General features: G+C 42.3%; 1 protein-coding gene across 1 annotated transcript in view; it reads left to right on the plus strand.

The window, feature by feature from the left end:
• LOC141476783 (repulsive guidance molecule B-like) overlaps positions 1-23,796 on the plus strand; it is a 34,449-nt gene extending 10,653 nt beyond the window's left edge. Inside the window, exons 2-3 of the mRNA XM_074165583.1 lie at positions 8,625-9,133; positions 22,800-23,796. Of these exons, the coding sequence (XP_074021684.1) occupies positions 8,625-9,133; positions 22,800-23,477 (1,187 nt within the window). The 3' untranslated portion in view covers positions 23,478-23,796. The remainder of the gene's footprint in view (positions 1-8,624; positions 9,134-22,799) is intronic.
• Positions 23,797-26,787: the final 2,991 nt, after the last annotated feature.

Here is a 26,787-nt window from a genome sequence, read left to right on the forward strand (position 1 = left end):
AATGCCATTCCAAAAACTATAAATTGGTCAGCATTATATGCTGTCAAACAAGGACAGAGGGAGACCCCTACGGAGTTTTTGGACAAACTGAGAGAGGCAATGAGAAAATATACTACTTTAGATCCCCCCCTCAGATATAGGGGAGCAACAGCTTGTTTCCTTGTTTTTGGGACAATCATCTCCAGATATTAGAAAGAAGCTCTGGAAATTAAAAGAACCAGATATAAGGGATTTAGAGAAATTACTTGAAGAAGCCTGGAGAGTTTTTAGAAATCGAGAAGATGTAGATAGGGGAAAGCTGACAAAAGTGATGGCCACAGCCACTGTGGCAGCATTAGAACAGAGGGGAGTAGTAAATGGTACGGGATTGAGAGGACCTGGAAGAGGGAGATCTTTTAGGAATAGAGGAGGACTAAGGAATTTGGCAAGAGGTAGAGGTGTTAATGTTGAGAATGTATTGGAAAGGAATCAATGTGCATATTGCCAGAAAAAAGGACACTGGAAAAATGAATGCCCTGAGCTTAAAAGTACCCCACCTGCCCTGATAGCTGAAACAGGGACCGTTTGACGGGGACCTGGGGCATCTACCCTAGTGGATTCACTGGTTAAGATAAAGCTAGGGGAACAAGAGAAAGAAGTTCAATTTTTAATAGATACAGGTGCCTCTTTCTCTGTTTTAAATCAAGAATTAATACCTGTAAGGAAGGATTTTGTAAATGTGATAGGAGCCACCGGCCAGCAGAGAAAGGCATTCTTTTTGGAACCCCTCAGATTTAAATTGGGGAAACAGATCGGAATACATCGATTTTTATACTTGCCATATTCCCCCAGATCACTGTTAGGGCAAGACTTATTAGAGCAATTAGGGGCAGTGATAGTTTTTAATCAAGGAGTTGTGGAATTAAAGGTAAAAGAAGATCAGTTGATTGAAATTTTGAGCCTAGCCCTAATGCGCTCTGAAAAGTTCACTGTATCATCACCCGAACTTGAAGAAATCATTAATCAAGTATATCCAGGCGTTTGGGCTACAGGGACTCCAGGAAGGGCGAAAAACGCCACCCCCATAGTAATAGAACTTAAGGAGGGAGCGAGCCCAATATGTCAAAAACAATACCCCTTGAGATTAGAAGATCGCAGGGGAATATAAGGTCCAATTAATAACTTTTTACAACATGGACTACTAGTGGAATGTGAATCGGAATATAACACCCCCGTACTGCTGGTAAAGAAACCAAATGGAACTTATCGGGTAGTACAGGACCTAAGAGGAATAAACAAAATTGTTAAAGATTTGCACCCGGTAGTTGCCAATCCCTATACCTTACTTACCAAATTGAAAAACAATCAGGTATGGTTTACAGTACTAGACCTAAAAGATGCATTCTTTTGTCTGCCTTTGGCTAAAGAAAGTCAAAAGTTGTTTGCTTTCAAATGGGAAAGCCCTACCACTGGTAGGAAAACCCAGCTTACTTGGACATTGTTACCCCAAGGTTTCAAAAACAGTCCAACAATTTTCGGAAATCAGTTAGCACGAGAGCTTGAGGCATGGAAGCCTCCTTCCAAAAACGGAACCCTTTTACGATACGTGGGAGATCTATTAATAGCAACCGAAACAAACCTTGAGTGTATCCAATGGACTGTGAGCTTGTTAAACTTTCTTGGACTAAATGGATATAGAGTCTCTCAACAGAAAGTTCAAATGATACAACAGCAAGTGACCTACCTGGGATATGAATTATCTGGAGGATAACGGGAGTTGGGAACCGGACGAAAAGAAGGCATCTGTAAAACCCCACTTCCTCAGACGGTAAAAGAACTCAGAACCTTCTTGGGAATGACAGGTTGCTGTCGATTATGGATTTATAACTATGGAATAATAGTGAAACCTTTATATGAACTTTTGAAAAATAATCCTACTCAATTGATATGGTCCAAAGAAGCTCAGAATGCATTTGAAATACTCAAGAAAGAACTCATGAGAGCCCCGGCCTTGGGCTTGCCTGATGTAACCAAACCTTTCTGGCTCTTTTCTCACGAGAAACAAGGAATAGCTCTAGGAGTTTTAGCTCAATGGCTGGGACCATACAAAAGAGCTGTAGCTTACTTCTCTAAACAATTAGATGAAGTAAGTAAAGGATGGCCAGGATGTTTACGAGCAGTAGCGGCCGTAATACTAAATATTGAGGAAGCCCGGAAATTTACTTTGGACCAGAAGATGACAGTGTTGGTTTCACATACAGTATCCGCTGTATTAGAACAGAAAGGGAATCACTGGCTTTCCCCATCCAGGTTTTTGAAACACCAGGCCATCCTTGTTGAATCAGATGACATTAAAATTGAGGTGACTAACGTTGTGAACCCAGCTTCTTTCCTTAGTGGAGCAACAACTGAACCACTGACATATGACTGTTTGGAAACAATAGAGACTGTGTACTCCAGCAGACCAGATCTGAAAGAAGAACCCCTGGAAGACGCACAAGACTCCTGGTTTATGGATGGAAGCAGCTTTGTCTGACAAGGTATCCACAAGGCTGGATATGCAGTGACCACAACAAATAAGGTAATTGAATCCCAACCATTGCCTGCCGGGACGTCAGCTCAAAAGGCTGAGATTATTGCCTTGACTAGGGCTTTGGAATTGGCAAGAGGGAAAAGGATAAATATATGGACAGACTCTAAATATGCCTTTGGAGTTGTTCATGCCCATGGAGCAGTCTGGAAGGAACAAGGATTGCTTACCACGCAAGGAAAACAAATCAAACACGCAGAAGAGATACTTCGCCTATTGGAGGCAGTACAGTTACCAGCTAGAGTTGCCATCATGCATTGTCGAGAACATCTGAGGAGTAACACTGACCAAGAAAGAGGTAACAGATTGGCTGATTATGAGGCTAAACAGGCAGCAGAAAGAATACAGAAAGAACAAATTCTAGCCTTAATTCCAGACAATAGAAATAAAGACCTGGATGACCAGGAGGGCATTAAATATTCTAGACTAGATGAGGAGTTCATACAAGAATTAGGAGGACAAGTTCCTTCCAGGAGATGGGCTCATTTGAGTGACGGTAGAATTATCATACCTGCCAAACTAGTGTGGGGACTTGTTAAAGAAGAACACGATAAGACACATTGGGGAGCAGATTCGTTGTTATATAAATTTTTCAGCCAAAAATGGATAGGGAAGAATTTATATACCACTGTTCGACAAGTGACTCAACAGTGTGAAATATGTTTGAGAAACAACCCCAACACAGGTAATCAAGTACAGTTAGGAACTATTGGGAAAGGAAACATACCAGGAGACCATTGGCAAATCGATTTTTCTGAACTCCCAAGAAAAGGGGGGTACAAGTACTTATTGGTACTTACAGACACCTTTTCTGGATGGCCAGAGGCTTTTCCCTGTAGAAAAAACCAGGCGAGAGAAGTGACTAAAGTATTATTGAATGAGATAATACCTCGATTTGGGGTACCTACAGTCATCTCATCAGATAGAGGTACTCACTTCTGTGCACAAGTAGTGCAACAAGTTAGTAAACTATTGGGAATTGATTGGCAGTTACACACCCCATATAGGCCGCAGGCCAGTGGGCAAGTAGAAAAAATGAATCACATGATAAAACAGCAGATAGCCAAAATATGTCAAGAAGCGAATTTGTATTGGTATCAAGCATTATCCATAGCTCTGCTTAGACTATGTGTAAAGCCAAGAGCTAAAGAGAACCTAAGCCCTTTTGAAATATTATATGGGAGACCATACCAGACAAAATATAAAGGAGAAGATTTAAACCAGTTGGGTAATTCCTATTTACAAAAATATGTTATTTCTTTGGGAAAAAAATTAGAGAAAATCAATAAGAATGTCCTAGGAACCAGAGTTAAGGGATTGGACCACCCTATCCATCCCTTTAGTCCTGGAAATTGGGTTTATATCAAGAATTTTTCAGGCAATCCACTAGAAGAGAAGTGGAACAGACCATTTCAAGTGCTACTGACCACCTTCACTGCAATCAAAGTGAAGGAACAGCCGGCCTGGATTCACTACTCTCGAGTGAAAAAAAAGCTCCAGACAAGCAGTGGGCTTCTGAACCTTTAGGACCTTTAAAACTAAGATTACAAAAACGGCTCTGAGGCATAAGGAGGATCCCCTACTTGAGCAGAAATGGACCTCCGAATGTACTGGACCAGCAAAACTGCGATTCCAGAAATCATTATTGTGATCTTCTACATCACAGCTGGACAGACAGAGAACTGCACCACCCATCAAGATCTAGATGATGTCCCTGACCCTGAAGACTGGACCAGGAATGGATACTTGGGCAATGCAGGTCTGAATATCACATATAAAAAGACTAAGGTATACACAGTTTTAAAAATTGATGGCCAGATTAGAAGAGATTGGGGAGATTCACGACAAATACCGTCCTTTGAAATAAGAGAAAACAGCTTGGTTGATATAGCATGTAAATTTGATATGACACAAGTGTACCTAACCACTGTAATGATGGTTGGCATTTATGTATACAGTGTAGAAGAGCCGCAACAATGCATATTCTCAGCAGTATGTACGCTTCACCAAGAATACTGTCGAGCAGAGGTTCAGCCTAAAGCTAGTTCAATGATTAGGTGCATAGGGAGTTATACATGATGGAAGGAAAATAAGATCATACCGACAAGCGGCTTTGATTTCAATCCCAAAGGGTATGACCACCACACATGGTATGGATAAAGCTCAAATGACTAAATCGATTGTTCTCTCTCCCCAACCTATCCCCTTTCCAAAAGTGAAATGTTCAAATACTATTCTCAATTATAATGTACCAATAATATATAAGAAATATGTAATACATGGGGAAAATGTAGCATGCAAAAAGGAGATAAAAACTTTCACCCAACCATTTACCTTTAGGAGTATGGTTACTTGTAATGCATCTGAAAAGGCTGAAAACATCACTATAAATATAAAATATGATAGCACTCAAAAAGGGAAACTTACCATATGGGAGGTACCAACAGCTGCTTTGAAGGCTACATGTCAGCAACCTCAATGTAGCCTTACTATAGTAAATAAAGGGGAAGCAGTTTATAAACTAAATGTGCTATGGAGCCTAGAAAGCCTTTCAGGAACATTCCCCTTTTTGCTCAAAGTGCCTTGGAGAAATATAATTACTCCAAGTCCAACCACCATTCCTCCGTTTGAACCAGCTGACTGTGCTGTAAAATACCACAACCTCTCATTCGCAGGCCCTTATGTAGTGAGACAATCCAACGAGCAGAAATTATTTCTGGACCCCACATATTCTTTAAAGAAGGTACAGGTAAGAGTACAAGCTAATATATCTCAGATAAAATCAGAATGCTTACCTTTTATTTTGCAAAGCCTTAAAGGATGGAAGGCATGGTTACATTCCAGAGCTCACCACTCAAGGAAACGGAGAGATTTAACAGGATGGTTTGGATCTGGACTAGGAGTTTTAAACCCGATTGATCAGGAAGTAATGATTAATAAACTGAGCACAGTCACCTCTGATTTAGGAAGGCTAGAAGTACCATTAAGGTCATCTCTAATTACTCTGGCTGAAGCTCAGCAATTAACTGTTGATTTCATTTCCCTACTATCTAACCATACTACTGAGGATTTCCAAGCACTAGCAACTTTTGTACAAGGACTACAAGGAAATGTCTCTATTGCCATTCAGTGTATACAAATACAACTCTGGATACAATCTGTGGTTTCTGATATAATCAGAGAAGGGATGTCAGGAAACCTACCACAAGAAATTAGAGAAATTATTGCTAAGAACGATACTACCACCCCATTCGAATTAAAACATCAGGCTTGGTGGCAATTAGTTCATTTCACTTATGATGACACAAAAGAACAAATTGAAGCCTATGTGCTCACAATTCAAAAGGCAAAGGTGTGAGATATTTTCCCTATTTTAGCACTAGGGGCAATCCATCAAGATGTAGTGGTCAGACCAATAAACCATAATGTTTGGGCAAAATATAGTGATGATATAAGGAAATGGCAGACCATTAGTACTGAAGCCTGCATTCCAAAGGAACAACTAGGATACGCTTATGAGAATGCAGTAATTGAAAATGAAGATTTGTGCTTAGACACAGAAGAAAGTACATGCACGTTTGAGATGCTTCCCTCGGAACATGCTCAATCACAGGTGTATTATGTAGGAAAAGGATGTGTCTGTATAAGGACTAGTTGTGTTAATGTTAGCATTGATACTTGTGAAGAAGAAACAAATGGAACTAACTTTTGTGTTTGTAATTTTACCAAGATACAAGGTTGTGATTTTAACTATTCTGCTCCTATAACCACTTCTCAGTTGATCTCTGACAGTTTCATGCTATACAATGATGTACCTAAACTACAGATTGGAATGGACATTAATGTCCTTAAGAAAATGCTTTCCCACCCAGACATTAAATCACTGCTAAAGAAAGTGAAAGAAGCTTCTAAACGAACATTATGGCAAGTCCAGCACGATACTCTGGAAATAAAGAACATCATCACAGCCATCGAGAAAACCGGGGAACACCATTGGTGGGACATTTTTCTAAACACCTCACTTAAATCTCCAACCGCTGCACAGTTTTTCAACTTCCTAGTGCATCCTGTACTAGTGTTGATTTTTGTAGCCCTACTGCTGACTATTCTCAACCTTTGGCTGTGGTGGAAAGTATGGACTGTTGCTCAACAAGTACATGTATTATGGACTGTAAACAAAATTATGCAAAAGAATTTGCAATAGCATAAAGAAAAGGGGGGATTGAATTAAAGAATAAGGCTAGGTATGGCTTGAAGGTTTGCTTACCTAAGTATGAGTTAGCAAATATAACTTGGCTGACCACAAACAGGGGCTTACCCCCTTGCAGAGCTACGATAAGTAACAAGACAGGAAGGCATGTATGTGGGTAGCAATTGAGAGGCCAGCACAATGTTATCTCTAACAAATGGGGAGCTCCAAGAGGGAGGTAGCATATGGTAATGAATTACTGCAAACTAATGAATATGTTAATTAGTCCTTGCATGAATATGTATGTGTGGTGTGCATATATGTTGTTAAACTGACTCTGTCTGGCAGCACATTTGGAGGAGCGATCCCCTGTGCGTCCAGCGCTGCAATAAAGGATACCTGCTTAATAGTCATCCCGACTATTGAGTCTTGATTTCGTCTTTCACGGCATCAGCATGTAACCCTTTTCCTTTCCCCATTGGCTGAGGTACTTGGAAGGTACAGACTTCCAGATCCGCCTACTACATAAAAGTTCAACTTTTGCAGTTTTTCAATTGTCTAACTTTTGCATTTTCAGTTATTTCCCCTATTTTTCAGTTATCTCACTCCTGCCTATTTTTTTGTTATTTAACTTCCCTGTTTGTGAAGACACTCTTACCCCAATCTTATCAGACTGTTGTCCTAGTTTTAATGCCTGTGGAATGTGTGCATCTATGTTTCCTTTAATACATTGTGCAGCCTTAATGTTTTGTTTCTACCCCTCATGAGTAGCAACTCATGTTTTGTGTAAAAGTTAAATTCTGAAGACTGGTGTTAACTGCCATGAGAATCTGGAAGGATTTCAGGTTGTGATGGTGAGAGCTGTGGAAGAGAGGGCTGTAAAAATCCCAGTTTGCTTGCTGGGATGGTAATCATGTTTTCTTTGCAGAAATCAGGTGACCAGATAAGGTGCGACTATTTGGTATGGGTGGTTTTGTTTTTTTTATGTAACCTGAACTGTGTACCTGTTTACATGCATCTGATAAGTACTTCAGGTTTTGATGGGGAGAGGTGTTTTTTTTGCGCTTTGTCTCATTATTGTATTATGCTGTAAGAGGTACTATTGCAGTGTTTGGATTATCTAGCTGGCAGCTTGAGCTTCGAACAGCTATGGGTTTTCTCACTGTTTAATTCCAGAAAACAAGCAGTGAGGCTTTAGCTACGGCAGCGCCGGGGAAGTAAAGCAAATAGAGTTTATGGACTGGCCTGGCCCTGTCTGTCCATCCATCTGCCCCACCCCCACCCCCCTTTTTTTTTTCTGCATTCTTGAAGAAGAGAAACTGATCTCTGCTTCATTCAGTTTGTTTGTGTCTAAACCTGTATCACTTAACTTTTTAACCACATCCTTCTCAGGAACAGTATTCTGTTTAAAAGTTCAGTAACTTGTGTAAAGCACTGAAAGACTAAATGAAGACTTGCTTATTGACTAAGAGATTTAACTTAACAAAATGGTGATGCAATTCTGTGCTTGTTATTTGCCAACTATGAGTCCAGTGTTTCTTTTCCAGGAGTTAATGCTCTTAATCTATTACTTGCTATTGTCTAGATGAAATTCACATCATTCTTGGATTATCTCACCCTTTGAGAGATGGGCCATATTGCTGTCTTCCACCTGTCTGTTGTCGTCCCCATCCCTCCCCGTCCCATCCCCCCCCGCACACACTTTTTCAACCCCTTTTTAATTTAATAATTTGCAGAATGTTCTCCCCAATGGGTGAGCACTGTAAGATCTTTAAGATGTTTTCTGTAGCACTTGTGGATGTGGAAGGGAATATTGCCATTAAAGAGTTTTGCTTGATTTCTCTCTGCCTTCTATTTTGTGCTTAGCTGACTGCCAGCTTCAAACACCTTGTCGAATCCAGAAGTGCACCACAGACTTCGTGTCCTTAACTTCACATCTAAACTCTGCTCTTGATGGCTTTGATTTGGAGTTTTGCAAGGCCCTACAGGCATATGCCGCTTGTACCTATCGCAATTCCAAAGTATGCCGTGGAAATCTAGTCTACCATTCTGCAGTACTTGGAATCGGTGACCTCATGAGCCAGAAAAATTGTTCTAAGGATGGACCCACATCCTCTACCAACCCTAAAGTGACCCATGATCCTTGCAGTTACAGTGGCCACGCCGGAGCCAGAGAACATCGGGGAGAGGAACAGACTTCTCCTACTTACCTATTTTGTGGCTTGTTTGGTGATCCTCATCTGAGAACTTTTAAGGATCACTTCCAGACATGCAAAGTGGAAGGTGCTTGGCCTCTCATAGACAATAACTACTTATCGGTGCAAGTGACAAATGTGCCTGTGGTCCCGGGATCTAGTGCTACTGCTACAAATAAGGTATGGGTTGTTCTTAAACACTGTGTATGCATACAGAAGTAGAAGGCCAAGACAGAGTAGTAAACTACTTAACAGTCAAGGGTTGTAGTAGATTGAGAATCTTGCATGCAGTAGTTTGAGGAAAATAAAACTGCTGGGCTCATCTCTTGGAAAATTGTTTCTTTCCTTAGAAACAAACAAAACTCAAAACTGCTTCCCCCCCCCAAAAAAAAACACCCAACCAACAAACCCATCCATAAATATTACCACATAAATATTTAAGAATAACTAAATTGATGCTTTAAAACAGGCATCAGACTGCAACATCTGTGACTGTCCTCACACTAAGTGGAAATTCTAGGGCAGAATGATGGAAAGAGTGTGGGTCTTTGCATTAATTCTTTAAATTGTATAATAAAAAACAAAAAAATATTGACAGAGTGCCACGACAGATTAGTTACCCAGGATATTAAGTCTGTAATTGGAAAGGTATGTCTTGTGGGAGATGTGTTCATTCACAAAATGCTCTTGCCAATTTGTAGGTATTTTGTGTAGTTGTGATGCTGAGTGTAAGGACGTACGTTTCTTCAGTGACTAAAGTTGTTATATATTCTATGGTCTAATTAAAACTTGCAATGATAGTTTTTTTTGAGCTTGTTTGGTCTGTTTATGCCTGTTGGCATTGAATCCCAGGGCCTTTCAGATGGAGAATGAAGGATTACCAAGTAGCTGGGAAACTTGAGTTCAATGTCTCCCTTTCTTTTCCTTTCTTACAGACTTCCAGTATGAGTTTTGAGTTGGTCACTAGCATCTCTGTATCTGATTTCTCCAACTACAGAACTAGAGCTCCCCAGCTTTTTGGGGATCTTCTGAGGCTTAATGGCTATTATAAGGGGCTGTAGAGGAAGCAGGTAGGAAAGGGTATTGCAGAATGCCTTAAATAGAAGGGGTGGTGGTGTTTGTTCTCCTCTAAATAAAGCATGCACACAAAGTCTTTGTCTTTAAACTATCACAGGTGTTCTGGATATCACTGGCATAGTTGTCCCTGAGTAGCAAATAAGGCTATTTGTACTTCCCTATGGAAAACTTTCCTTCTTGTTTGCAGTAATTGAAAACAGACAGGGAACTCCTCTTATCTGGCTGTCTTGTAGTGGGTTAGTTGGGAGTGAAAGGGAGGGCAGGGAAGAAAAAACAAACAGGTGGTGGTGGAAAACCCAGAGATTTTACTGTAGTGGGTTTACTGGTCATGAAGTTTTGAACCTGGGAATAGGTCGTATTAGCAGTGTAGTGGAACACTGGGTAAGTGTTCTTTTTCCCCAGAATCAAAACGTTTGGATATCTCTTTTACAGTCTGACTTGTTTTTTTTTTTTTGTAGGAGATTACTGAACTGAAAAGCCTGTACTTACTCTCCTTTAAATAATTAATATTATAACACTTGTTTTCCAGTTATTGTTCAGCTGCTTAAAAGCTGTAGCAGAAGATACTTTCTGCTGGAAGCTGTATTTTTCTCTTCTAATAGAATTCCTGTGTACTGGGCAGAAGATGCAAATAAGCTCTCTTTGGTCTTGTGTTTAGTTTTGGAGCTCAGACTTGTTTAAAATTAAGGTCTGCATTTCTCTGATGTGATTTCAGCTCTCTGCTTGTGCCTTCAGCATTTTCACAGTTCTTTACTCCTTCATAAAGAAAGCTCATTTAATTGTCATGAACATGTTTAGTATGTGCGAAGCTATGCTAGATTACATTGATGTGTCATGTTGTTTCAGACAGTCCTGTAAGAAAAACAGGACACAGCAAAACTACAAATACCTTACTGGGCACAGGCAATGTACCGATTTTAAGGATTTGCTAACTTCATTGGCGTAAAAATAAACAATCCTGTTTCTTGGTGTTCAGGACAGTCTGACCTTACTAGAGGTTGTTTTGTAGGACAAGCTATGGCAGTTTATCAGGCACTAAACAGTTTTTCAGTCTTTGGGGCTGCTGGAGAACTGTTGCAGAAGCTTGTGTCTTGAATAACTTAATTTGGGGGGTGGAAAGGAAGCAAGAGCATGCACACATAGATAGATACAGCTGAATGTCTTTAAAGCCTCTGGGGGGGGTGTCTTGGGGACAGAAGGAAGGAGAATAGTTATAAATAAAGGTGGCAGTGTTTTTATCAGATGTGGAGATGCGAGTTTAATGTTGTGTGCTTTACCTGCCTGTTACCATGTATGCTTTACAAACTCACTACAGGGGAGAAGAGCCCTTTTCCTTGGACTGTCCACTTGGGAACAAAAAGGAGGAAGAATATTTTAAACTACTGTTCCAATTGATTATAGGACACTTAACTGTGTTACGTTAAGAGGCAAACTAGTTTTGGCAGAAAATAAAACCCCTTGCGTTCTAACACTCCTCACTGAGGTGGGAGGCTAGGGGCGGCTGGGTTTAAATTCTGAGTGATGCCCAATTCACCACTATCAGTCCAGTCACGTTTAATATATTAAACTATCACGATTCTGGATACACTAATAGTGGACTGCACCTTCAGTCTAGTCGTGCTTGTGAACTAGCACGGCCACTCTCTAGTGTTTGGTCACGTTCAATGAGAAACCGAAACGGCTAGCTACTTAAGTAGTGCAGTTGATTTAAGCAACAGATATAAAGGTTCTTATGGTTTGCCAGTGATAAATACACTGTCTGCAAAGCACGTGCAAGTAAAAATATTGTTAATGGTACAAAGCGCACGACAAAGTTACAAACAATACAGCCTGGCTATAAATGTAAAAAGGTAACCCTCTAGAGAGATTTCTAAGTTTCCCCAGGAAGCACTCGGTATAGTCTAAGTCTTACCCAAAGGCGTCCCTATGGTGGGGGGGAAGAAAGGCTCAGCCCGTCGACTGGTCCCGGAAGTCAAAGGCAGTCCATGATGGGGTCCTCCCTGACTTGTTCACGATGGTGTCTTCCCTAATATCCCTTTCTCCTTGGGCTATTTTTATACTATTTTTTACCTTCAAGGTGGAGTTTGAGTGACTCTAGTCATAAATACCTTTATTATGATTGGTGTAAAATTCTCTCGCCTCACATTTAAAGGTATATTTTACAAAAAATTCAGGGCGCAGACTCAAGGAGGAGTGGTCGCACCTTGGAGGCGGGTAGCCTTTGGGCTGGAGGTGTGTTTTGGTATTATAATGACATTATAATGAGCAAAGTTCGCACAAAGGACAGCATTTCATCAAAATTTGACAGACTGTTGGCTCAGGGTAGCAAGTATGCAGCTTATCAGTTCCATAGGACCATCTCGTTCCCATATCTGCTGTATAATCACAGAGCTTGGTTGTGGAATCTTCACTCCACTCCATCCTCCATGTTGCTTTGCAAGCAATGTTGTTCAGGGAATCGTAGATGTAGTGGATTCCTCGCATACCAGCTGCTGCTGTGTTCCACCCTGGAAACGTTTCGATTTTATACCTTTCCTTAATGTGTGAACAATGCTATATTTTTAATATAATTTTATTTTAGGAATTATTCCACAAACTGTTATGAAGTTCTGAGTAGTTTTGAAATTAATCAATAATAGATACTAGATGATTCTAGAGTTACTTATAAACAGTGACATTCTTGCTTAATTACCCCAACTTTGAGGCAGTAGGAAAGATGCGCAACAATGTGCTAATACAGCAACTTGCCCAATCACTGATAGCAAGCACAGGATCATAAGTGATGCCATAGCTCTGGTGGACTGCTAGGGACGCTTGGTTTCCCAGTCATCTGGTCGCAACAGCCAATTGTGCAAATGCCTTCTGAATGTAAGAGTCATGCTGCTCCTTGGCTCCACCAATGGCAGCGTGATTTGAGAGAATCATACCTTACATGGATAATGTGGGTGGCATCCTGCATTCGCTGCTGATGTTGGTCATGGAGCAGGGTGTCACATGGTGAAATGTTGTGTGGTGCTTCGGAAGTCATGTCTGACTAACCTGATAGCCTTCTATGATGGCATGACTGGTTGGATAGATGAGGGGAGAGTGGTGGATGTTGTCTACCTTGACTTCAGCAAGGCTTTTGACAGTCTCCCACAGCATCCTCATAGGTAAGCTTAGGAAGTGTGGGTTAGATCAATGGACAGTGAGGTGGATTGAAAACTGGCTGAAAGACAGAGCTCAGAGGGTTGTTATTAGGGGCACAGAATCTAGTTGGAGGTCTGTAACAAGTGGAGTCCCCCAGGGGTCAGTACTGGGTCCAGTCCTCTTCAATATATTCATCAATGACCTGGATGAGGGGATGGAGTGTACCCTCAGCAAGTTTGCTGACGATACAAAACTGGGAGGGGTCATTGACACACCGGAGGGCTGTGCTGCCATACAGCGAGACCTGGACAGGCTGGAGAGTTGGGCAGAGAGGAACCTGATGTACTTCAATAAAGGCAAGTGTAGGGTGCTGCACCTGGGGAGAAATAACCCCATGCACCAGCACAGGTTGGGGGCTGACTTGCTGGAGAGCAGCTCTGAGGAGAAAGACTTAGGAGTCCTGGTGGACAATAGGATGACCATGAGCCAGCAATGTGCCCTTGTGGCCAAGAAGGCCAATGGCATCCTGGGGTGCATCAGGAAGAGTGTGACCAGCAGGTCGAGGGAGGTCATCCTCCCCCTCTACTCTGCCCTGGTGAGGCCCCATCTGGAGTACTGTGTCCAGTTCTGGGCTCCCCAGTTCAAGAAGGACAGGGAACTGCTGGAGAGGGTACAGCAGAGGGCTACAAAGATGATTAGAGGCCTGGAGCATCTCCCTTACGAGGAGAGGCTGAGGGACTTGGGTCTTTTTAGTCTGGAGAAGAGAAGACTGAGGGGGGATCTGATCAATGCTTATAAATACTTAAAGGGTGGGTGTCAAGAGGACGGGGCCAGTCTTTTTTCAGTGGTGCCCAGTGACAGGACAAGAGGAATTGGGCACAAACTTGAATATAAGAAGTTCCATCTAAACATGAGGAGGAACTTCTTTACTTTGAGGGTGGCAGAGCACTGGAATAGGCTGCCCAGGGAGGTGGTGGAGTCTCCTTCTCTGGAGACATTCAAAACCCACCTGGACAAGTTCCTGTGTGACCTGCTTTGGCAGGGGGGTTGGACTAGATGATCTCCAGAGGTCCCTTCCAACCCCATGTGATTCTGTAATTCTGTAGGTGACCAGCAGGCTGATGTGGGATTACCATATGTAGTTTTGTAACACCCCCAGAACTTGGCACCAGGAGCATAATTGAAGTAGTCTCCTCTAAATCCCCTTATATTAGACTTTGAACTTTCCTATACTTATGAGCTCCAAAAGCTTTTGGACAGGGTTGTGAGACCCCTTTAGAGATTTCATGTATGCTGACGGGGAAATTCAAATTGTAACTGCTCAGCACTGGTAATTTGTGACTGAGGAATGATCTGGCACGGAGGGCAGGAAGGCACAATTGCAGAAGGGGTTAAATGTGTTGGAAGCAGGAATGCAGGAGACAGAAGGGCTCCCTGTAAGGGAGTGAAATTTCCTTTGGTGATAAGAAATCGCTGCAACATTGTCTTGTAGCAGTCCTGGAATGTGAGCTCTCAGGAGCCACCTTTAGGCAACAGAACTGGTGCTTGGGGGAGAGGGCCGAGGTGCCCCATGCTGATGCTCACATGCTTGATGCTGGGTGCAAGTATATATAATGAATCCGCGCATCTTTGCAGACTCCTTGTAGAACCACTTATGGTGGTAGGACTCTGCCCAATGCATTCTTCAGTAAGTTTTTATATTTAAGCACAAATGTGTGTTTAATTCACCCCGAGAGGTATGATAAAAATTCCCCAACAGTGCTATGGAGCCGTCTACCTGTGAACTGCCTCCCACAGATCATTTCAGTCATTCACAGGTCTCCTAGGGATATTTGAAGACCACTGGTCTAATATCATAAAACCTCTTGCTGAACCATCTTCACACCTATTCTCCAGTGTTAAATTAAATCATTAGTAAATCACCAGGGCTGTGTTTCCCCTTAAACATAATCATTCCTTATCTTTTCCTGTAGACTGGAATAGTACATAATGAAGGCATTTGAATGCTTTTTCTTGATGTCAGCAGGAGGGATATGTAGTTTAAAATGCAGACCTATTCTGAAAATAAAGCATAAGCCCTAATAGCTGCTTCTGCTGTGTCAGATTGCCATCTCAGCAGTCTGCCTGTCCCACTATGCCTTGCTCAGACATACAGACATGTTATTACATAGGCACACTGTGGGATCTCATCTGCTTCTGTGCTGCTCTCTTAACAGAAGAAATGCCCAATAGCAAAGTCTTATGTCATAAGAAACATTATTGTCATGGTTTAACCCCAGCTGGCAACTAGGACCATGCAGCTGTTCACCACCCCACCCACCCCCAGTAGGGTAGGGAGAAAAAGGAGAAAAAAACCCAACCCTCATGGGTTAGTTAATGACAATTTAATAGAGCAGTAATGGAAGAGAAAAATAATAATAATGGTAAAAGAGTGATGCAACACAAATTGCTCTCACCACTTGATGGATCGATTGCCCAGCCTATCCTGAACAGCGATCACGAATGCCTGCCCCCTAGCCAACTCCCATTTATATACTGAGCATGACGTCTGTGGTATGGAATAGTCCTTTGGCCAGATTGTCCTGTCTATGCTCCCTCTCAGCTTCTATGGGAAGCTTAAAAATTCTTGACTTACTATAAGCATTACTTAGGAACAACTACAATAATATGTGTTATTGTGCAGAAAATCCTGTTGCCAGAGGTCGATGTTCACAAAGGAGACAGAGGAGTCCTGCAAAGACTTTATTCAAATAAAGGGAGAGTCCACTGGGGCATACCGCTGTGGGGTCTCTCCAATTGCCAGAGGATGCAGCCTTCATTTTATCCTAATTCACCGGCCGCATGTAACCCTTTTCCTTTCCCCATTGGCTGAGGTACTTGGAAAGTACAGACTTCCCGATCCACCTATTACATATTTTCCTCTAACGTGTACCCCCCCCTCACATCATACATATCATACGTTGTGTGTATCATTAACTCTACTTTTATGCCGCCCAGAGGTGGAGAAGTTAATATTCATAAGCTTATTAAGCATGCACACTAACTCAAAAGGTGAAAAGGTCAACCTTTGTGGTTTTTCAGTTATCTAACTTTTGCAGCTTCAGTTAACTCCCCTATTTTTCAGTTATCTAACTTCTGCAATTTCAGTCAACTCTCCTATTTGTAAAGACACTCCTATCCCTATCTTATCATTATCAACATTATTCTCATACTAAATCCAAAACACAGCAGCTACTAGGAAGAAAATTAACTCTATCCTAACTGAAACCAGGACAATTGTAAAGGCTCTGTTTCAGTGTGCATGTTCCACTGGTTGAGTGTACAGTTGTTAAATGTTTGAATAACTTCCTTGTTATAATCAATGTTCCTTGCCTCTCTAACTAGATTTTCTTGTTACGTACTTGAATGCTGACTGTAACCTTTCCAAGATAGGTGTTGTGGCCATATGTGCTGGGAATAGTAATTGAGGAGGAAGGGGTGGGTCTGAATTTTAGTAGCACCTTGAGTCTGCAGTGGTGTTGAGGTAGGTTCTGCATGAATGCATGCTCCTTGCCTGAAAGTACAACCTAGTCAAGAGAAATGTATGAGGAGGGAGATGGACCTGGGGCTATTCCACTAAAATTGTGAGTGAAACTGGGTAAAATCAAAATCTTTCCAAGCACAATAGAAACCTTCTTTCTTTTGATGTGTGTTTTTCTTAAGTAAAAGGAAAACAAAGCAAAAAACCACCCCCACCACACACCAACCACCCAAAACCCCACAACAGAACTCAAATTTTTCCGCATTCACTGTCCAGTAAGTAGTGTCACCTTCTTGCATGTGGCAGTGTCATGTTTGTGTTTTCTAACATCTGTATGAAGTCTGGCCTAATTCTAGGGAGGTTTTGCCTGGACTCTCTCCTCAGGAATTTTGCCTGCAGTAGGTCTAAAAGACTTGGGCATCTGAAGTTGCCTTTCTTGATATGAGTTGAATTTGTATCTTATTTTTATGGCTGGGCTAGACTGGGCAAGGAAAGAAATATTTAAAAATTAATAAGCAGAGCCATAGTAGCTTGGGCAGAAGAAAAAGAAATGTTTAACAAAGGCGTTGATATTTTAGATAGCAGTACTGTCCATCAATAATAGATGGAGTAGTACAGTGCAAATGTGCCGAACTGTCATATTGGTTACTTGCTCAAACTAATCCATGAGGAAAGTTGCTATTTTAGATTTTCTAAGTCACCGAGGACATGCGATATATGTGTGGATTTGTGTGCTGAAGATAGGATTTGTTTCTGTAGCTTTGAACTGTTTTTACTTTCTTATGCTCTTTCTCCTGCTTGCTCCCTCTTTCCCTAGTGGCGTTCCATGAAGGGGGGGGAATGGAAACAGCAGCAGGGGCCAATTAAATATTGGGATGTGATCCTTGATCACAAGACCCTGTAAGAAAACAACTGTATGCACAACCTTGTACTAATTCAAAGCAGATGAAGACTTTAATAGTTTGTGTGTATTTTAAAGGCATGATGAGTGAGATAATAGAATGCAATCTACAAAATAATAGAATACTTGATGACAAAATGAATGAATGCAGACTACAGAAACAACTGTGGTACAGTGTAGTGTGGGTTTTTTTTTTTTTCAAAACTAGTAACTGAAGGAATATTAACTTGGTAGAGTTGCTCAGATGCTTTCTTTTACAGTAGCTATTCACCAAGGTTTTTCAAAAAATAAGCTGATCAAATGTTTGTCTCTTCTTGCTTTTAGAACTAATCCAGTTTACTAACTCTTGTTCTTGGAGTTGTTTACCTAAGCAAGTCTGGGTTCCTACAGGAATGAGAATTCATTGGTTTGTGGTGATGCTCTTGTTGGTGTTACAACTGCAAAATAGAAAATGTTTAATTTCTTGCATTGAAAAACACACTCTTCTCATGCTTAAGAACAGCACATTAAGTCTCTTGATTCTTGTGGCATTTTTTTTTCAGCTATTAGTACTTTATAGCAGGAAAGCTAACAAAACCTAATAAACAATACAATTATGAATAAACTGGTGAAAATTTCTGTCTTAAAGAACAGTTTCACATGTGAAATTCAAGGATATGAAGTGTACTGGGTTTTCTTGGGATGGAGTTAACTTTCTTCATAGTAGCCATGCTGTTTCAATTTGTGACCAAGACTGTTGATAACACACCAATGTTTTGATTATTGCTTATTCTCTGTTTCTTGCTCTGTGTGTGCCTGCCTCACCCTACCCCCCACAAGCAAGCAGACTCGGGGTAGGCAAGAACTTGGCTGACCCAAACTCACCAAAGGGATATTCCATACCTTATGACATAATACTCAGAAAAAAAAAAAAAAAGAAAGGTAGTTTTTTCCAAAGTAGCTGTTGTCCAGAGATGGGCTGAGCATCAGTTTGCTTGTGGGAGATGGTGAGTGATTGCCTTTGCATCACTTGGTTTTGTTGTGTGTGTTGTTTTTTTGTTTTTTTTTTTTTTCCTGCGGGTGAGTTTTTCCCTTATTAAATTGTCTTTATCTCAACTCATGCATTTTTCTTGCTTTTGCTCTTCCCATTCTCTTCCCCCATCCTCCTGGGGTAGGGGGAAAGTGAGCAAGCAACGGGTGGGTGCTTAGTTTCTGGCCAGGGTCAATCTAACACACAAAGCTGTAGAATCTATGGTAAAATAGCAATATAGTTGCACCTACTAACTGCAAACCTACAGCACTGTGATTCCATTATGGTGCTCACAGAATAGTGTGATAATGCAGAGTTACAAGTGTTGTATTTAAGGTACACTAGCCATGTACCTTCTAAAGATGTATTATCACAGAATGGTTGAGGTTTTGAGGTTGTAAGGGACCTCTGGAGGTCATCTGGTCCAACCCCCGTGCTCAAACAAGGTCACCTAGAGCCAGTGGCCCAAGACCACATCCAGATGGCTTTTGAATATCTCCAAGGAGGGAAACACCACCACCTCTCTGAACAACCTGTTCCAGTGCTAGGTGACCCTCATGGTCCATTTCTCCAGCCTGTTGAGGTCCCTCTGGATGGCAGCATCACCCTCTGGTGTATCAGCCACTCCTCCTAATTTGGTGTTGTCTGCAAACTTGCTGAGGGTATACTCTGCCCTATCATCTAGATCATTAACAAAGATGTTGAACAGGATCAGACCCATTATCAACCCCTGGGGTACACTGCTAGTTACTGGTCTCCAACAAGGCTTTGCACTGCTGATCACTACCCTCTAGGCCCAGCCATTCAGCCAGTTTTCAACCCACCTCACTGTCTGCTCGTCCAGCCCATACATCAACAGCTTGTCCATGAGGATCTTGTTGGAGAGTGTCAAAGTCCAGGTAGACTATATCCACTGCTTTCCCCTCATCTACCAGGCCAGTCATTTCATTGTAGAAGTTTATCAAGTTGATCAAGTTGTTGGCCCACATTTTCCCTAGTCTTCATTTTGTATCCTATGTACTTGTAGAAGCCCTTCTTTTTGTCTTTGACATCCCTGCACAGATTCAATTCTATGTGGGCTTTAGCTTTCCTAACTTCATCCCTGCATGCTTGGAGAGTGTCTCTGTATTCCTCCCAGGTTACCCCTCCTTGCTTCCACCCTCTTGTATGCTTCCTTTTTGTGTTTGAGTTTTGCCAGGCTCTCCTTGTTCATCCATGCAGACCTCCTGGCATTTTTGCTATACAGTTTTCTCAGACCCCTCTTCCCTCCAGAGCCCTATCCCAAGGGACTCTTCTAAGCAGATCCCTGAAGAGGTCAGTCAGCTCTCCTCAAGTCCAGGGTTGTGAGCTTGCTGTTTACTCTCCTCCGTCCTTCCCCTCAGGATCCTGAACTCCACCATCTCATGGTCACTGCAGCCAAGGCTGCCTTTGACTTTCACATCCCCAACGAGCCCCTCCTTGTTGGTCAGTAGGAGGTCCAGCAGAGCACCTCTCCTCATTGGCTTCTCTGTCATTTGGGTGAGGAAGTTGTCATTGATGCTTTCCAGGAATCTCCTAGATTGCTTATGCCCTGCTGTGTTGTCCCTCCTACAAATATCGGGGTGGTTGAATTCCCCCATGAGGACCAGGGCCTGTGAACATGAGGCTGTTCTTACCTGTCTGTAGAGTGCCTCATCCACTTGTTCTTCCTGGTTGGGTGGCCTATAGCAGACACACCCTAGAATGTCACATTTGTCTGTCCTCTCTTTAATCTTAACACATAAGCTCTCAGTTGGCTCCTCATCCATTCCCAGGCAGGGCTCCATGCATTCCAGCTGCTCTCTCACATGAAGGGCAACTTCCCCTTTTTGTCTTCCCTTCCTGTCCTTCCTAAAGAGCCCGTATCCCTCCAGTTATGGGAGCCATTACACCACATTTCCGTGATCCCAACAAGATCAATAGCCCTGCAACTGCACACAGATTTCTTAACTAATCGTGTTTATTCCCTGTGCTACAGGCACTTCAGAGAGGCATGTTGAGTTCCTAGAGAGGGTTTGGGGATTTCTCTATAATGGTGCCTTGTAGGCACTTCCTTTCTTACATGCAGGTGCTGGAGGTAACACTTTTTGTTGACTTTGTGATCCCTTCCTGTCACACCACCCCATGCCCTTTGCTCAGTAGTGATCCTGTTCATCGCTCCCTCACAGGACTGCTGATTACTCTTTCCTTTCCCAGTCTTCTAGAAACTTCACTTGGGCAGCTTCAGAAGTTACATGTTCAGTAACACCATCTTTGAAAGGGGGTGAGTAAGATGGGTTTAAGTAATCTTTACACTTGGCAGACTCAATGAGGAGGATGTTAATGGCATCTGTAGGAATGGAAAGATTTGGTCCAAAATGAAATTTTTAAGTGCATCTTGTGGTGGTTTGGGCTGGGCCGGCCACTAAAATGAACAACAGATGATCTCTAACTTCTCTCCCAAGTGAGAGAAGAATGAAAGAAAGAGACTTACAAGTTTAAAAGAAACTAAACTAATGAAATATAAATAATAAAATAATGAAGATATACAATATATACAAAACCATATTGAGCTCCCAGGATGATGATCTGGCAGGCACTGGGAAAGTCCCAGATTGGACTCAGTGATAGGCGGGAACTGGATTCCAGATCTGGATTCAGGAATGCACAGATCAGGATCAAAGGCAGATGAACAGAGTCCTCCTTGAACGCTGACCATTGAAGAAAAAGAGCTGACCCTTTGATCCTTCAGCTTTTATACTGAGCATGATGCAGATGGGATGGAATACCCGATTGGTCAGTTTTGGGTCACCTGTCCTGTCCGCTTCTCCCTGCAGGTGTGACCCCTCTACGCTTTTCCGTTTCTGACCCTCCAATGGGGCAAATAACAAAGCTGACCTTGGTTGTTATAGCAATAAGTATAAGCAAGAGTCTCTTTGCATACCATACCTTGGTATTAATTATAAATTATCAGGTCTTACCACTCTGGAAGCAAATACTGTCAGAAAAATATGCCATTCATTTCAGAGAGTTCAGTTAGTTAGAAGAGGCTTAGCTGCAAAGTAAAATTACTGAACAAAAAGTTGGTTCTGTTTTACCTCAAACCAGGTGAGGCAGACAGAAAAACTGACAGAATGAACTAACTGGGACAAACCAAATATTAAAAAATAATGTAGTGTTTAGTGTATGCCTGCGTATTTGGAGGAGTTGTGGGGATGGGAGAAGGAAGAGGTGCTAGAAGGAATGACTTGTCTTTTACAACTGGTATGAAGAGGTGGGGCTAATAAGGGTCAAGGTTTTACTCAGATTATTTGTAATCCAGCTGTTAAACCTCTAGCTCTTATTTCAAAGCAGAGGGGCAAGAAACAAAAGCTGTTGTGCAGAAATGTACTGGTTAATTGAAATTAAAACAAGTGGAGTTGCTAGTAAGTAGATTTGAAGGAAAATTGTCATGTTAGTTTGAAAATATCTTCTAGTGTTCTTTGGAGTACTAAATCTTATATCAGAGTGCTTAAATAATAGTCTAAGTAGTCTTGATTTAGTCAGTCATGGATGAAAGGGATGATCAGAAGGCCGATTTCCAGTGCAAAATATCCTTTGTCTTTTTCAAGACCTTTTCAAGAAGTTACAGTTTCCTCCCTTCTGAAACTGAAAAGGAAGAAGCATCTCCATTTCTAATATTTATATGCAACTCTTCATTATACTTTTTATTTTGGAAAAAGTCGTTGGACACCTCAAACTCAGTCTGCCAAATAGCCTAACTATTTCCAGAAGATCAGAGGACCTACTGTTTCTGTCATGGCTTATTGAATATGTATAAAGGTTTAAAAGGCCAGTTGTAATCTTAAAAGAACAAGTAATTGGTTTATGCTTCTGGTTTCTATGTTGGAAGTCATCCTTCAAAGGGCATGTTTTGGGGTATTTTTTTAGTCTAGTTTTGTCTCTCCATGGGCACATTCTCTTGTAGCAGTGGATTGGAAGTGTCAAATCTCTGAATTCACAGGGCAAATGGATACAGGAGCTGTAACCAGTAATTTGACTAGTTGTTCTGGTAATGAATCTCTCATCTCACTGGTTGTTGTATTTATGGCTGTGACTAAACATATCAGTGCTTTTACAGTACTCTAACACAGCTAATCCTGGCAACTCTTCCAGTAAGAGATTTTTTTTTTCCATGATCACTAACTTCTTTTTTTCTCTTCCCCACCCCCAGATAACTATTATCTTTAAATCATACCGAGACTGTACAGATCAGAAAGTATATCAAGCAGTGACTGATGACTTACCTGCAGCTTTTGTGGATGGCACAACAAGTGGAAGTGATGGGAACACCAAGAGCTTGCGAATTGTGGAAAAAGTTGGTGGCAAATATGTTGAAATGCATGCCAGCTACATCGGAACCACAGTGCATATACGCCAACTTGGGCACTACTTAACGCTGGCCATTCGCATGCCTCAAGAGTTGGCTATGGCCTATGAGGAGAGTCAGGATCTGCAGCTGTGTGTGAATGGTTGCCCTTCAAGTGAACGTATTGATAATAGCGGCCACTTGCCGTTGTCTGTGATGGGGCAGTTACTCCCCCAGGCAAGTGCTACTCGTCCCTGGTCAGTGTACACACTGGAAACTGCCACCACCAAATGCCATGAGAAGATACTGGCGAAGGACATCTATTTTTACTCATGTGTGTTTGACCTACTCACAACTGGTGATGTTAACTTCACAGCTGCTGCTCACAGTGCCGTGAAGGATGTGGAGGCATTGCACCCCAGAAAAGAGCACTGGCATATCTTCCCCAGCAATGAAAGTGGTGGTGGTGATGGTGTGGGCACAGGTAGCAAATTCTTTGTCAGTCCTGGACTTGTGTGCTTGATCCTTGCTGTGTTTTCGTAGGGGGGGGTTGTCTATAACAAAGTTTTAAAATATCTATTGTCATAATATATTGAATTAAGAGGAGTATATATGTATATACCATGTATATGGAGGGATGCTTTCTCTTGGGATACCCACCAGACTGTATATATTGTGTTACTGTTTTCATGTAGTATTCTTTGTATCTATTTGTTTTGCGGTTGGTGAAATGTTTTATAATGTCCCCGAACAAAGAACTTTATTTTTATGTATTTCAATATTTATGCATTTGAGTAATATGCATTATACACATGTACATATACCCAGTGCTCCTACTTGACTTAACAAAATTTTGTTACTATATTAACTTGTATATTTTTCTGTCCTTTCTATTACTGTAGAGGTCAGCACTTCTCTTCTCCTGTAATGACATTGGCAATGTGTTGGGTTCTCTAGTTAAAAACCATTAAGAATGGGATCTTGTTCTGTCCCTTAAACAAATGGTCCTCCCTTCTTTGGAGGGAGAGTATGAAGCACTTCCTGTTAGCACAGACAACCATCTTGGATAATTCTGCATCTCCTAAACATAGCATTTATGTTGCAGAGACATGAATCACAGAACCTTCTTTATAATTCTGACATTCTAATTCCATAGCATGAGCTTCAGAAGAAGAAAAGTATTTGCACCATCTCTCACAATGCATTGGAGTTTCTCCTTATTTTGTGTATGGCTGTACATCCTCATTGGTGCACTGAATTTAAAGATCTCATGGCTGAAAGCTAGTGGATAAAGCCTAGTATTGCTGCACTGATGCTCATACTTAGTAGACAGGTAACATTTATTATTTAACTTTGTGGATCCTATGATTGTGTGTGTCTGTATATGTATACTGGTGTTGAACTGTGAGCACTTCAAATAAGTAATATTTCAGAAATGTAGTACTTCCACTAAAAAGTTTTCTTTTTCTTGTTTCTGCTGTGGGATTTCTTAAGAAAATGTTATTTGCATGTGTTAGTTCTTGAATTATAGCATAGATAAGAGAGCTTGGTTAATTCATAGAATCATAGAATGGTTAGAGTTGGAAGGGACCTTAAAGATCATCGAGTTCCAACCTCCCACTGCCATGGGCAGGAACGGCTTCCACTAGACCAGGTTCCTCAAAGCCCTATCCAACCTGGCCTTGAACACTTCCAGGGATGGGGCATCCACAACTTCTCTGGGCAACCTGTTCCAGTGTCTCACCACCCTCACAGTAAAGAATTTCTTTCTAGTATCTAATCTAAATCTCCCCTCTTTCAATTTGAAACTGTTACCCCTCATCCTATCACTACACTCCCTGACAAAGAGTCCCTCCTTGTCTTTCCTATAGGCTCTTTTTAGGTACTGGAAGGGGCTATAATATCTCCTGGGAGTCTTCTCTTCTCCAGGCTGAACAACCTCAGCTCTCTTAGCCTGTCTTCATAGGAGAGGAGCTCCAGCCCTCTGATCTTTGCAGCCCTCCTCTGGACTTGCTCCAACAGGTCCATGTCCTTCTTATGTTGGGGGCTCCAGGGCTGGATGCAGTACTCCAGGTGGGGTCTCACAAGAGCAGAGTAGAGGGGCGGAATGACTTTGATGCAGCCCAGGATGCAGTTGGCTTTCTGGACTGCAAGTGCACATTGCCAGCTCATGTTGAGCTGGCAACACCAACACCCCCAAGTCCTTCTCCTCAGGGCTGCTCTCAATCCATTCTCTGCCCAACCTGTATTTGGGCTTGGGATTGTCCTGACCCACGTGCAGGGCCTTAAACTTGGCATTGTTGAACTTCATGAGCTTCACGTGGGCCTACCTCTCAAGCCTGTCCAGGGCCCTCTGGATGGCATCCCTTCACTCCAGCATGTCGACTACTCCACACAGCTTGGTGTTGTCGGCAAACTTGCTGAGGGTGCACTCAGTCCCACTGTCGATGTCACCAACAAAGACGTTGAACAGCACTGGTCCTGGTACCAATCCCTGAGGAATGCCACTTGTCAGTGGTTGCTACTTGGACATCGAGCGGTTGGCTGCAAGTCTTTGAGTGCGGCCATCCAGCCAATTCCTTATGCACGGAGAGGTCCATCCATCAAATCCACATCTCTCCAATTTAGAGACAAGGATGTTGTGCAGGACAGTGTCAAATGCTTTGCATAAGTCCAGGTAGATGATGTCAGTCTCTCTTCCCTTGTCCACCAATGCTGTAATGCCCTCGTAGGCAGCCACCAAATTTGTCAGACACGATTTGCCATTAGTTGAAGCCATGTTGGCTGTCACCAATCACCTCCTTATTTTCCATGTGCCTTAGCAGAGTTGCCAGGAGGATCTGCTCCATAATCTTGCCAGGCACAGAGGTGAGACTGACTGGCTTGTAGTTCCCTGTGTCTTCCTTTTTTTCCATTTTAAAAATGGGGGTTATGTTTCCCTTTTTCCAGTCAGTGGGAACTTCACCAGACTGCCATGACTTCTCAAATATGATGGATAGTGGCTTAGCAATGTCATCCACCGGTTCCCTCAGGACCCATGGATGAATCTCATCAGGTCCCATGGACTTATGCACCTTCAGGTTCCTCAGCTGATCTCAAACCTGGTCTTCTCATACAGTGGTCAGTATGTCATTCTCCCAGTCCCTGCCTTTGCCTTCTGCAACTTGGGCGATGTGGTTAGATCCCTTGCTGGTGAAGATCGAGGCAAAAAAAGTTGTTGAGTACCTCAGCCTTGTCCATGTCCCAGGTGACCAGGTCTCCCATTTCCTTCCAGAGTGGGCCCACATTTTCCCTAGTCTTTCCTTCGTCTCTGACATTCCTATAGAAGCTTTTCTTGTTGCCCTTGACGTCCTTGGCCAGAATTAACTCTATCTGGGCTTTAGCTTTCCTAATCTGATCCCTGGCTGCTCAGACAATTTCTCTGTACTCCTCTCAGGCTATCTGTCCTTGCTTCCATCCTCTGTAGGCTTCCTTTTTCTGCTTGAGAGTGTCCAAGGAGCTCTGTGTTCATCCATGCAAGCCTCCTGGCCTTTTATCTTCCTCTTTGTCGGGATGCATCGCTCCTGAGCTTGGAGGAGGTGATCCTTGAATATTAGCCAGCTTTCTTGGGCCCCTCTTTCCTCCAGGTCTTTATCCCATGGTACTCTACCAAGAAGATCCCTGAGGAGGCCAAAGTCTGCTTTCCTGAAGTCCAGGGTAGTGAGCTTACTGTGTGCTTTCCTTGCTGCCCTAAGGATCTTGAATGCCACCATTTCATGGTCACCACAGCCAAGGCTGTCCTTGAGCGTGCCATTCCCCATTAGCTCCTCCTTGTTGTTGAGAACAGAACACAGTCCAGCATGGCACCTCTCCT

The sequence above is a fragment of the Numenius arquata genome, chromosome W, assembly GCF_964106895.1.
Source record: "Numenius arquata chromosome W, bNumArq3.hap1.1, whole genome shotgun sequence".
In the NCBI taxonomy this organism is placed as follows: Eukaryota; Metazoa; Chordata; class Aves; order Charadriiformes; family Scolopacidae; genus Numenius; species Numenius arquata.